Source organism: Polypterus senegalus, chromosome 8 (assembly GCF_016835505.1).
Source record: "Polypterus senegalus isolate Bchr_013 chromosome 8, ASM1683550v1, whole genome shotgun sequence".
NCBI classification, from domain to species: domain Eukaryota; kingdom Metazoa; phylum Chordata; class Cladistia; order Polypteriformes; family Polypteridae; genus Polypterus; species Polypterus senegalus.
In genome coordinates, this window is record NC_053161.1 from 81681905 (window position 1) to 81695616 (window position 13712).

Below are 13712 nucleotides of genomic sequence, written 5' to 3' on the forward strand. Positions count from 1 at the left end.
AATGTGCTTACGCACAGAAAAACCCAGATGCAGGAATCTGTGCGTATTCCAGCTTCCGTGTTCTCCCGCTCCATAAATCCCGATCAACGTGAAAAGTAACGCTCGTGCACGCGCTTTATGTCACGCCCCAACTCCTCCCAGAATTATGCCTCTTTGAATATGCAAATCAATATAAATAGCCCTTAAGCTCAGCGTTCTGTGAAAAGGCAATGGCAAAAGCATGGGGGAAAATAAGAATTTCAGCGAATACCAAGTGGAGGCAAAGAAACATTTACGACTTGTTGGCTAAAAAAGTGGTATAAAAAACAAAAGGAAGTTGATTGAGTGAGATAGCGTGTTGGAGAAACTTGAAAGCTCACGTTCACAAAATCCCACAGTGCCTGACATAAAAACAGTTGTCACATATCAAAGTCGCCGTGAAAAGGCAAGACATAGCCCACTGTCTGAGAGTCATATGAAAGCTTATTAGGGTACAATCACCACACAATCAGCTCTGTAATAGACGTCAAGCCATCTGTAAGCTTACAACGACGATTCTTCAGATCTTTTAAGGAACACTGAAATATCTTCATAGTACGTGTTTAATTATTCTATCCGTCTATCCTTCCAGTGTCGCACCAGCCTCAGCAAATTCACAGCGCAAGGCAGGAATAATATGTGAACTTGCTAGCGGCACCGTGTCCTCACATGTTTAATTATTAACAATACAGATCATTTAAATGAAGTTAAAGTTGTATCTGTAAAATATAATCAACATATTTTGCTGCATTTCATCTTAAAAAATTATATCGTCATCATATGTAAATACGCGCTTTATAAAGTGGCACAGGCTATACAATATTATAACTGTAGTGCAAGTTTACAGTGAGGTGGTTGTACTTATAAGTACAAACAGTTCTACAAGGAGCACTTGATTGAGTGCGTTTATAGCTCTTGGGATTAAACTGTTTCTGAACCGCGAGGTCAGTACAGGAAAGGCTTTGAAACGTTTTGCTGTGGCTGAGACAGCGTGTACTTGATGCTGTATACCGATAATTCTCTTTCCGATCAGCTGCTGCTGTGTTTCCCCACTCAGATACAGACATATAAATACTCTGAGTGGTGCAGTGAGAGTAATATAGAAAAAGATGATACGCTGTGGCAACTCTTAAAGGGAGCAGCTGAAAGAAGAAAAAGAAGAAGATGATGGTGGAGTGGGAGTAACAACGCTAGAGCAGTTATGGTATTTGGAATACTATGGCTATTCCCAGGACCATTATATTGTTACAAGTTAATTACAATCAGATGCATTACACTAATAAACAATATGCGGTTAGTTTCTGTGTATTTATAAAGCCGTGTCAGGAATGTGGTTCCAAGAAATAAAGGGTAACCACACGGGAACAGCAGCACTGCTTTGACGCTGGGTGCCACCAGTCTGCAAAACCGAGCGGAGAACTTGCGTACAACAAGGCATGAGGTACTGTGGAAATGTGCGTGGCTTTACGCCAAGTGTAGGTTTTATACATCGTGATTTGAACGTGGAAATGTTCTTACGCAACATTTCTGTGTGTACACACCGCTTATACATGAGGCCCCTGGTGTTGATCCTACCTTGTGCCCAGTGATTGCTAGGATTGGTTCCAGCTGCCCCACGATCCTGCCCTGCATAAGTAGTTAAAGAAATGAATTGATGGATGCGGAAGATGATGGAAATCTGGTATCTAGCCAACTTGAGTAAAACCAGATATTGGTTGCTAAATCATTTGTAAGAGAAACTTGCATTTACTCCTAGGACTGCTGTCTGTTTCTGAAAATGGTAGTCTTAATGGAAGGCAAATTCTATTTATAGGATATATAAGTAAATACAGTATGAGTTGGAGTTGCGTTGTTTTGCATGTGTACACATTGAAAGTTATAATTCTTTCATTTTAACATAAGTAAGAAATGAAGGAAATGTAAACACTTTTACATGCCTTTAATTCAAGCCAAACATAATTCATTTCATTGTCATTTTAGTTTGTTCGTCTTTTGTGTTTTTGTTTTTCACATGAAAAGTCCAACGACAATAAACATTTAAATCCATGACTCTTAAAATGGCCGATTGAAACATTTCTCGTTTGTGAAGATTATACGAACACATCTCCGGCAAAGGAATTCAAGCCACAAACTTCCTTCTTGTGGAAGTCTTGTCATGTAAACAGGTACAGAACATCCCCGAAGCACTGCTTCACAATTCGGGCTGTTGTTCCTGGTGGCCTGCTGTGACTGCTGGCTCACAGTGCAATGTAAGCTCTTAGGCACTAAATAATTACCCAAATTAAAATAACAGCTGGTCTCGGGCAGCCTTTAAAATTACTTAGTTTTAATTATCCTGCTACATAAAATAGTTGAAAAGAGCAATCCAACTGGTTTACTGACATGTGCCAAAATGTGACATCATAGCCGATACATTACTTGATGTGCAACAAAACGTGCAGAGGGGACTACGGGAGTGGAAAACTGCCTGATACCTTGGAGTGTTGGGGAAGATCTCAGATGATCGCTTAATATTATAGTTTAAGCAAACAGGATATTTACCCACTGTTCTCACCTATAGTTCAGTAAGCTTTTGGAACTGCCCCAGAAATGGCCTTTTGCTCTTCTCCGTGCCATGTGTGAAAAGACTCTGCTCTGTATTGATGATTTACTTTAAAATGATGGGTTGTACAAAATAACCATCAGGGTGGAATGTGCACAAGGCAGAAACCCAGACCATGGAAATAACATCAGACCACTGAAAGATAAATGCAGGCGATTAACACAAGAAAAAAAAAAGGAAAAGGTGACGCTTGACTTCTGCTAACACTTAATTTTATTGTACTTCATCTCTTGATATTGTATACCACAATTTGAAAACTGCACATTCCTCGAGCCTTCTTTACTTACAAGTAATGTAAGTTACAACGTACCATATCCTTCTCCTTTCACCTTCCTCACATGCAAATCCCATCACTCTTAAAGCTCATAGTCACTCATTTCTCTAACAAAATCCTTCATCTGAGCTTAAAAGTCATAGCCCTTCACAAAAAAGAGCAACACTCGAAACCTTTTTTACATTTTAAAAACTAGATGCACTAACCTTTATCAACATATCAGCTACCTTTTCTAATCAGTCTTCTGTACACAGCTTCTCTCAGTAGTTCCACAAAAAAAATATATATATATACATATATACTGTATATATAAATATATATATTTTCCATGCTTGCAGTAACAACATCAGTCCAAAAACACAAATCCACATGCAAGATGCGACTCTGAATGAGTTTGTTTGGCTTTATGGTGAACACTTTTGGCTCAGTATTACCATGGCTCAGATTGTTGGTTTTAACAATATACAAAAAAAAAAAAAAAAAAGGGCAATACGGAAAAAAAAAAATCTAATCTATCTTCTCTACAACTGCTTGTTTAAAATTGTTTAAAAAAATAATAAAATATGGAATTCAATTATAAAATACAAATAATATGATTCAAGGTCATTAATATGCTTAGAAAGAAAGTCCATATAAGAAGGAATGTCTATTTACATTTGTAAGACAGTGTGTTCCAGTACAGTCTAAAAAAACACAGCATGCTCTATAGTGACCCCTTATTTACATCAAACAATTTACAGAATGAACAAGCTCATTTTTTTATCTGATCCATATTTTCCAAAGTGTAATAACGGCTATAATACTTATTTACAATATTAAGGAAATCATTTGTGGCTGCAAATTACACCCATGGACACACTTCAACGCACGTGTGTAAATCTAATAGGTATGTGCTCATTTATTACACTGAAAAACGGGGTTTTAGATGATCAGATTCACTTTTCAGAAATTGGCATACTGTTGGAATACTTTTAAGTAAAAGTTCACAACTTTAAAAACAAACCCTAATGTTATACAGAAAGTATAACAGACTCGACAAATGTAGCTGCCATCATGAAAAATAAAATAAAAAAACAAAAGAAATTATTACATTTCTTGAGACAAAACAAAACTGTAACACTTATAAATACAACAATTCACTGGAGTGCAGCAACAGACGCTATTTACACAACTGTTTCTTTTCTTTTGCCCCCTGATTGGGATTTGTCCTTTTTTGATTTGTGAACTGGTGGCGTCTTGTTGACAGCCACTTGTAGGTTTTCAGTCTCCTCTGTTGTGTCATCCTGAACAGACCCTGATTCAGAAATCTCATCTGCTTCCATATGAACAATTCCAGACAGAACAGACTCCCGCCGCTTCTCCTTGATGCTTCCCACCCGGGAGTTCTGTTCGTGGGTGTCTACAGTTTCTTGTTTCTCCTTCAATGGAGAATGGTTTTGCTGGTGTGTAGCAATAGCGGCACGGATACAGTTGAGCCACTGCTGTTTGTGGAATATGTCGTTCCCTTGCAAGGTATGTGACTGGCCCTGAGATGGATCTTGGAATCGCACTCTGAAGATGTTTTTGGCTAAAATAAAAAAAAAAAATAAAACATTTTTTAGAAGATGGCTAAAAATGACATGTTACTGTATATGACTTCAGCTTTAAATCGGGGGAAAAAACATTTAAGGGCTTCTTTTAAAGTTTTTTTTTTATTTGCAAAGATTCCTTATTTTTCCTTTTCTTACTCAGCTCTTTAAAAAGTGATTATCAAAGGGTACTGCTCAAAGCATTTATTCTTCATACAGTCTGGCCCTACCTTTGTCTGCGTTACTGAAAGCTCCCCTGAATGAGCCTCCCATTCGAACATCTCCATCTTGTAAGTCCTCCAGAACCAGTTCTTCTACTGGAATTGGCTGACGATAAACCTGGTAGTAAGGCCGATCACTACGGGTCACCGGCCTGGTTAAAATCAAGATGTCTTGAAAAAGGAATACATACAGTTTCTGGGGATAAAAAAAGGAGAAGAAAACAACTATTTTAAAAGCTCATTGGACTACAATTCTTCACATAAAGAACAACTTAACACACAGTTGGTTGTAAGTCTGAAATTTGTGTTAACATTTTAAACACTTATGTATTCATATAAGGCAATGTTTCACATGCTCTGGATTGTTTTGTTCTCATACTTCTATTCCTTAAAGTCTGTTTATCTCCATTAAGCACCTGCAGGCTCCTAAGCAGAAAACTGAAGTAACTAATCTGCATCTTTTTAACCTGGTTAGAATGAACTTCTTGACCACTGGACTTTGTCTTTGAATACATTATTTTCCAGTAAAAGAGTTTAGTTTTACACATATTTTGATCTTCATCGTTTTATGCTATGAATTTGCCATCAGTTTGTTATCTCAAATAATTATAAATGTTTGATGAAAAATGCAGTATGTTAACATATACAAAACATCCTAAACATAGGCCCTTTTCTCTCCAGCACAAATCACAAAGCTCCACTTAGAACAATGTTACAGTTAGCTTTCCTTGTAGTGCATACCTAATGCCACAGCAATATTGTCATGATAATCTTTACAATATAAATATGCTTGGTTTATTTTTTGGGGACTTGTTGCCAACAATTTATCAGGTAGTTCTTCTGAACGTAACTGAACAACACAACAGTCCCATCATCACTACTGCTCTGTGTCTTTTATTAAAACAAACATCTTTAAATACATAAGAAAAATACTTACAGTTCCACTCTTATTCCTCAGCTCTCCATGACACAACAGTGTCCTACTGGCTTCTATTCGTGGATCTTTTTGTCTTTCATCAAGGTAGTCTAATTTGTCAATGTAATACTGGCATTCAGATTCACCTTTCTTTACATTGATGTCAGAAAGTACACCCTGGATTATTGAAATCTAAAATAATAAACATACAGAAAAAAACATGATTTTAGTGGTCACAAAAACATTCTATAAACAAAAAAGCTGAACTGTAAACTGAGTTAGTTAACTAATAACGCAAATGCAGTGTCTAATACATGACATGACATGAAATGAAAGAAACTTACAGCTTCTTCCAACGTCTCAATATCCGAATGGTCATTTGGAGTGTGCTTTAAAATCTCTTTCAGAAGCAGGGGATATTTGACCAGTCTGCTCCGTGGAATGTCCAGGAAGCTCCAGAGGTCGAGTTTTCGGCTAAACGGGGACTCGAGACATCGCTGGAGAAAGTCCTGAACTCTGCGGTCTTGCTTTTTCTGATCCAGCAATGCTTTTGCTGCCAGCTGTTTACTGCAGTATTTTTTATATGCATTGAGTCTTGGCAGCTAAAAGTCAAAAAAATGAAGAGAGGCATTCATCAAAGTGATTTAAAATTTTAATTTAAAAAAGTACATTTTCATGCAGTATCTTCTACTTTTCCCTCTGCTTCATAAATAAAACAATTACAATAAACTATCTATTACTGAACCCACTTAATACAAGCCAAGGACAAAAGAGAACCAGGAACAGAAAAGTAACTGTCAGGACTTACCCATTTAATAAATATATGTCCAATCTGCCCCACTGTCCCATCTGGATCTGTAGCTTTTGTGAGTTGTTCCAGAAGGTCTTAGATAAGAAGAAAGATCACATTTTACAATCCAAAACTATATTATATCCCTTATTAATTATCTAACAAGCATTTTAACCTTGACACTTACTATCACTTCCCCATCAAAGTAACGGTAAGGCAGATCTGCATTTATCTGTAAAGTGCTTACCTTCATGTAAGGGGATATAGGAATCCAGATCTCCAAATATTTGAGTCAGTTCATCCTCAGACATAATAGACAGCTTCAGCATGGGGTCATGGTAAGCCTAAAAGTAAATATATTTAAAAAGGACTTAGGACTTGCACTTGTATCACTGTACTTGTATGTGCTAAAAGCAAATGTTTAAGTATGTGTTGCAGCAAAGAAGCTCAATTTGCAAAACAATAAGGATGTTGTTGGCATCATTACTGATATCCAAAATTAGTATGCAATGTTAACTGGAGTAGATTTATTGTCAAAAATGACTTACCTTTCGAGCCAACTTCAGGTCATCAATTAAATCTTGTTCTCCTCTGTACAGTTCAAAAATAGTCTAAAGGGTGAGGAAGAAAAAATGAACATTCTAAATATAAAATATACACCTTCAATATCTGATAAAACTTGTTAATGCTTTAATTGGCCACTTTCCTTAATATTTGTTAATAATAATTAAATAATACTAATCACTAATACATTTTGCAAGCCATTCCAAAGCTGTTTCACTACAGTTTTGTTTGTTTGGATTAACTGAATTAGCTAGAGAAACTTGTCAGTGCACAGTGGATTCTACAGGTCTGTGAAAACAACCCCAAGAATCTGCAGTGGTGCAATACAAATATGTTCATACAATCAGCACTTTCATTACTGAGGTGTCTTTCATCCCATTTCTTTCTCTAACTTGCTTAATCCAATTCACAGTCGCCAGGGATGGGTTGGTTGGGGAAATCATTTCAGGCAGCATTGCCAGCAAAGCAGGAAGCAGCCCTGGACAAGGAGCCAGTCCACTGCAGCGCCTGCTTATTCACACACCCACACTCATACTGGGGTCAGCTTAGATTTGCCATTTAACCAAACTGAAAGTCCCAGTGTGTGTGTGTGTGCGTGTGTGGTGGAGGGTTGAGAACATTCAAAAACCACTGGCCAATGACCATGTGTGGAATTCCAACCCAGTAAGCTGGACCCATGAGGTGGTAATACTAGCTACTGCACCACTGTGTCACACCATACACTGTCTGGGAAACACTGGAGCAAATATTGATGCTGCTAAAGTTGGATTTAGGCCAGACTAAAAGAAATACTAACTATTAAGTTTTGAATTAGAAATCAATCAGTTCCATTTTTGTTATGTATATAAGCACATTTAAATAAACTCAAACTGGGATAAACTCACTCCTATGTAACATAATGTTTCTTAATTTGGATTATTGTGACCTGTAACATAGTCACTATGATCATACCTCCTGTCTTTTGATTTCTTTGGCTGAAAACGTTCCCTTTTTGTTAACATCAAGTGTCTCAGACCAAAGGGTGCTATTGCGTCGTTTTGGTGGGGTGGGTGCCGCTGCTTTGCTGCAGGACTTCTGGGAACTATTTGGTGACTTGCTGTCACTTCGGAAAGAGATGGACTATAGAAAGAAAGAAAAAATCTAAATAATTAATAAATGCTTTTTTAGCCATTTAAACCAAAAATTATTCAATACAATAGTTGGAAATGCACAATTGAAAGGGGTACATTGATTCCAAAAACTACTTTAGCATGCTAGTTAAAGAATTAACTCATCGCATTAAAAAACAAAAACTGCAATATACACACCTGGATTGTATGTCCAAAGCGCCTGACAGCGCCATTTCTTACAGGTGAGATTAGGTTAGCCAGTGAAGTCACCCTGCTGAGGGGGCGAACCCGCTTGTGACTTGGCTCCTGCAAAAACACAGGAATAATGTTTAAGAAAAATCTTCATTAATACTTGTGAGATTTAATCAACATGGCTAAACACAGAGCATTTATTTTTTTACTGTCATACTTTCTGTAACTGGATTAATTAAAACTAGTTCACTGCCAATTGCTACCTTTGAGTTTTGCTAAATTTCTTGGTTCACTTTAATAAAGTAGATCCTTCCATAAGCAGCTCCGGAAATCAGTCATATTCAACAGCTGGTTTAAACAGACTATGAACAAATGAGTCTTTTGTGTTATAATGCTCTCTTCTTATTTCTACTTAGGGTAAAAAGGTTACAGGCATGTCTGGTATGCATCTGGTTGTGTGCCCGGCTGCCATATGGAAATTGCAACTGATGCAGCAAATGCTTGCTAAAACTTATGGGATCTTGCTGTACAATAGGATAAAATGGTTTTCAAATGATATGTAGTATATAAGAGTGGGTGTAAATAAATATCCTAAAATGTGGAACGTTAAAAAAAACAAAACATAAAATATGGTAATATACAATAATTTTAGCTATACTGCGTTTTAAGCATAAAAGAAAACGGATATTACGTGAAAAAATACATTTAGGATGTATACAAAAATGAATGAGTAAGGAAATATAGTGCTTCACAAATCATGGATTGTGTGTACTTCTTTTCTTACAGACCTTGTTGTGTTTGAAAACATACCCTTGCGTGAGAAAGGTAACACTTTTGAAGCTATAAAGATCCAGCTGCCGAAAAACAACTAACAAATCTAATGGACTTTGAACAGGTTAAGACATGGCCTTTTACAAGGTAAAAACTGTTCTGGGATTTAGTTTAGCCTCAAGGCAATAGCCCTCCCTCCTAAAGAATACACACATACACACACACACAACTAAGACTAGCGTATTATTAAACAAAATGCCTCATATAGAAACCTTATGTCTTTGTTAGTGCAAAGTCCTGATTTTCAGTCTGTTATTTTTTTCAGGTTTCAGTTGCTACATTAATGAGGAGTTGCAAACAAGGAAATCTCCTTTTCAAGACAGTCAAAACACGGATTGTGTTTCAGAAAATATCAGCCAAAGTCACAGGACAAGAACCAGCTTATTAGTCTGCTAAATACAGTAAACAAAAGGCAACACTCAGTGCAGTCTTAAAAAATGAGTTTGCCTACATGCACATAGGATCTTGGTATAATTGCAAAATAAAGGTCACTGTATTCATGAACCTGTTCATAATGTGTGCATTCAGGCCAAACAAGAGCCACTTTTGTTTGGCGTATGTAACATTACAGTGTAGATGCTCGGCTTCCTGCCTACAAAGGCAATACATAAAACTTTTACTTTTCATTTAGCTGTGTGCTAAATCTGTGCAACAATCTTAAAAATCAGTCTAACCACTTGACTTTTTTTGTGTTGTATGGGATTTAATTTTAGTACAAATCACTGTCTTGCTTGTTATTCAGTGAAGATAGTTTCATTTGTCCCCCCAAGCCCCTAAACTACCAAAATGAACGTGAAGGAGTACAACAACTGCACAACCAACTCTGCAGGCGTAAAGTATCCCCGAGAGCAACTGTGGAACTGGAACAATCTTTAATCTCTCAACCCTATGAAATGCTCCAAGTATACCACTGAATCGCTACTATTAGTGGATATCTCCCAAAATGGCAGTAACAAAAAGATGGATAGCATAATAGCTATCTCCTAATGATAGTATGAATACAATACACAATGAAAACAATATTTTATATTATTAACTTTTTCATCATTTATATAAAATTCCTTAACATCAATCAAACATTTTTAATCCCCAAAGTGTAACTTTTGGTAAAGGATCTTGTTGTTGGACTTGAGCTGGCCTTTTTGGCTTTCTATGTGATACACAAGACTGTTTAAAACCTTTCTCTCACAGTAAAATATGAAACACTTTCACTGAATCTGTGCAAGCACAGAAAATTCTAAACAAGACCATATAAGTTGGAGAAAACTAAACTTGCCCTAGGCAGTATGCAAGAGTAGTTTATTTTTCTTCAATAATATTAATGAGATAATTCAAATATAATTATCAATATTGCCACCATCCATAGACTAATAATGTATTAGGAATAACACTACTGAAATGTATTTAAACTATTAGCATTCAGTCTGTTCTCAAAAATTAATGTCTTCACAAAAGGGATTGAAATCCAGTGTTTTGAGAGTTCTTGATGGTAAATTAAAATCAAGCCTGAGAGAAATGATCAACTTTGTGGCATCTAGACTGCACAATGTGGCATTTAAGGACTTTGGAGATGTGCTGCTACTACTCACAAACAGGTTTCCTCAGCCACATCAGGGGCAAGCAAAAGTTAAAACATTAATTTCTATTTGGAATGAAACCAAAGAAAATGATGAATATGTTGGATTCTTAACACACATCCTGATATAAAAAAATCCCTGAAAAAACAGAACACTGCTGGGTGGGAACCTGTGCCATTAATTATAGCGGCTTTTGATACCTGTTCATGTGTCCTCTGGGGGACAGTCCTCTTTGCCTATTGCAGGAAGCCACCCAGATCCGGCCCAACACTGCACATTTTGATTAATGATGTTCAGGCCAGTTTGGCTTTTAAACGTAGTCATTTTCAGCAGGCACTCTTCACAAGAACCAGCCTGTGACTTTCCTTTATGTACTTCATAGTATCAGCTCAGGAAACCCTCCTATCCCAGCCTTTCCAAAACAAACACTAAGTACAGCAGCATTTATCAACACCTCTTGCAGCAAAGCAGATAATGATCCCTAATAAAAGGTCAAGTCATACAATGTAGGGTGTCAATGGTTACTCTATCACTTTAAACCATATGGAAGAGTATACTTTATGTGTCAGCAACGCACAAACACGTTTTATTTTATGAATTCCCTATAAATTACATGTTCTTAGTTGTAGTGAGAAGTCAAGCAAAATGACACCTTTTATGTTCTTTTTTTATGTACCTTAAATGTTCTTAGTTGCAAAGTAGTCTCTCTTGCAATTGTGCTTAGGAATATTTCATTTGACATAAAGACATAGACTGTAAATTTAACTTGAACTAAAGTTCACAATAAGCCAGACAAAGAAATAACTTTGGTGGTATTCAAAAGTGCACAAGCTTATTCCTCCATTGTTAATTTAATGAAATAAAAAACTATTTTACACTTCCCATAAGAAAAGGCACGCCATTTCATAAAATCTTCTGCAAAAAAAGATTGCTTTGTAAAGTAACATGACACTTTAAAAAGAATCTGCCCGTTGCCCCAGGAGAAATAACAACTAAAGCAAGTTAGGTAACACATTGTATTACTCAGTAATACATTGAAAATTCAAATAATTGTGAATGATCATAGTGTGGAAACACTTTAGTTCCCTTTCCTGTCAATTACATAAAAAAGAGAAGGAAATCTGCACTAAGACAGAACTGATTTTGATGGTAATTAACAAAGAACAAAACCACTGTGTGTCAAATGGGAAGCTAATGTCTGTCTGCCACTTAAAGCCCCCTTTGACTCACAGGTCAAGCAGTGAACCCCTGTCCTAAAATGGAGACTTCAAAGCTATTTAAATGAAGTAGTGAGCTTTTCAATCTGATAGTTTTTCAGTTCACTGGTCTGTAATTTACCATCCGCAAGAATCCAGACTTCTAAAGGAAGGGGCTCATAAAACTCTTTTCCCTTCACTTAACAGAAATCCTGCTTAACAAGTACTATTATGCAGACTAAAAAAATTAAAAGCCACTACGAAGAAAAGATGTATAGGAATTCCAAATAGCCACCAGCCAAACACGCCAGTTTTTGCTTAGTAACACAATTGCACCATTCTGTTTCAGCAATCATGAGCATAAATGTTAACAGATAAGGTCCGGCATGCTCGTCACAGATTATAACTTCGGGTCATAGTCTGTTTTACAAGTGAAACGCAGTAAAGGGAAACTGCTGCTCAGTCATTCACTTCTGAAAAGAAATGACTGTCTGCTTAGAAAGAACACCTTTATGGCATACTGTAATCCCTTTCAGTTGTATTTTCTTCTTACCTCAGATTCTTTAGAGGACTGATTTTGAATGTCTATGACTTGTAGTGTCCTTTTAATTGGCAACAGGCTTCCAATTTCATCGTAAGCCACCATTCTTTGTAAAATCCCTTAAGGTGCTTCCTATAGGCAGTTCCACATGAAGTTTTCTTGTATAAGGACGTCTGAAAGCCAAATGTAAAATCCCTGAACTCTGCTGCTCCTCCTCCTCCTCCTCCAAGCTCAGCAGATTGATGCTTCTTAATCCTCTCTGGCCTCTACTCTCGAGTAACAGAGAAAACTAAGTGCACAGGACTTTACTAAAGGAGGAGTGGTTAAAGGGAGTTCAACTAGTTCTGCCCCCTCAGCATCAACTGTCAGCCAACAGCTGCAAACCAAGGGGGGTGGAAATCTCTCCACAGTCCACCCTCATATAAATATGACTTGATCTTACCAAGTAACTGATAAAGAATACTGGCTTTTCAGAGAGAGAGTGAGAAAATCAGGCAGAGACTTTAACAACTGTAGTGGAATTGTGGAATACGCCTTCCCATTCAATTCCGAAATGTTATGTTTATAAAGACAATTATTGTATGTACACATTGCTTTTACTTTTTCATTTTAAACCTTTATGGATATATTTGTAAAAAAGAAGCTAATGACAAGCTGCACTAATGGGCCTAAAAAAATCAAAATAAAAATGAATTCAGGGCACTGGAATGCAAATCAGTCACTGAATTAAGCACAAGGAAATGAGCTAGGACTACCAGACAAAATGACCCTCTTCTGTCAGAAACAGCTCATTGTTCTAATCACACAGGATGACAGCTAATAGGCAGCCTTTCATTGTTACTTGGGCTCTGCCAATTGTCGTACATGCTGAATACAATATGCTGTGCTCTCTCTTTTTTTTTTTGTCTGCATGTCTACATAACATGCCACTGGATGCCAGACACTTGCCATAGGAATATGCCAAATATATACATGTTTATTTATTTAAGTAAGAATTTTTTCCAGTATGCTAAAAATAAAGCACATATCTTGGAACAGGCTTTCTAAAGTTTCACACAGTCTATGTTTTATGACTGTTCAAAAAGCTCACAGGAGTAAAATACATCAGATAAAAAAATGTTTACGGTGTTGAGAAAAAAGTTATTTTTTGTCTCGAGTGTAAGCTTGAATTAAACCTTAATTTGTAAGGCATGTCCTTCTAATTATACTAAACATTTTGAATATATGTGGGATTATTTCAGACACAAATACAGTATATTTAATAGGTACTTTATCAATAACCAAATCCATCTGTCTGTTTTCTAAACCCTATC

General features: G+C 36.7%; 1 protein-coding gene across 2 annotated transcripts in view; it reads right to left on the reverse strand.

Annotated features, from left to right (window-relative positions):
- Nucleotides 1-3828: 3828 nt before the first annotated feature.
- Nucleotides 3829-13712, reverse strand: part of net1 (neuroepithelial cell transforming 1) — a 93179-nt gene continuing 83295 nt past the window's right edge. Inside the window, exons 1-10 of one of the 2 annotated variants that reach the window (XM_039761350.1) lie at nt 12412-12678; nt 8261-8368; nt 7905-8072; nt 6938-7000; nt 6637-6733; nt 6408-6484; nt 5944-6201; nt 5621-5791; nt 4693-4879; nt 3829-4461 (exon numbers count right to left, since the gene is read on the reverse strand). In XM_039761350.1, coding sequence (XP_039617284.1) covers nt 4058-4461; nt 4693-4879; nt 5621-5791; nt 5944-6201; nt 6408-6484; nt 6637-6733; nt 6938-7000; nt 7905-8072; nt 8261-8368; nt 12412-12504 — 1626 coding nt within the window. In that variant the 5' untranslated portion in view covers nt 12505-12678 and the 3' untranslated portion in view covers nt 3829-4057. Of the gene's footprint in view, nt 4462-4692; nt 4880-5620; nt 5792-5943; nt 6202-6407; nt 6485-6636; nt 6734-6937; nt 7001-7904; nt 8073-8260; nt 8369-12411; nt 12679-13712 lie in introns of those variants that run through there. The other variant, XM_039761349.1, reaches the window with a different exon arrangement.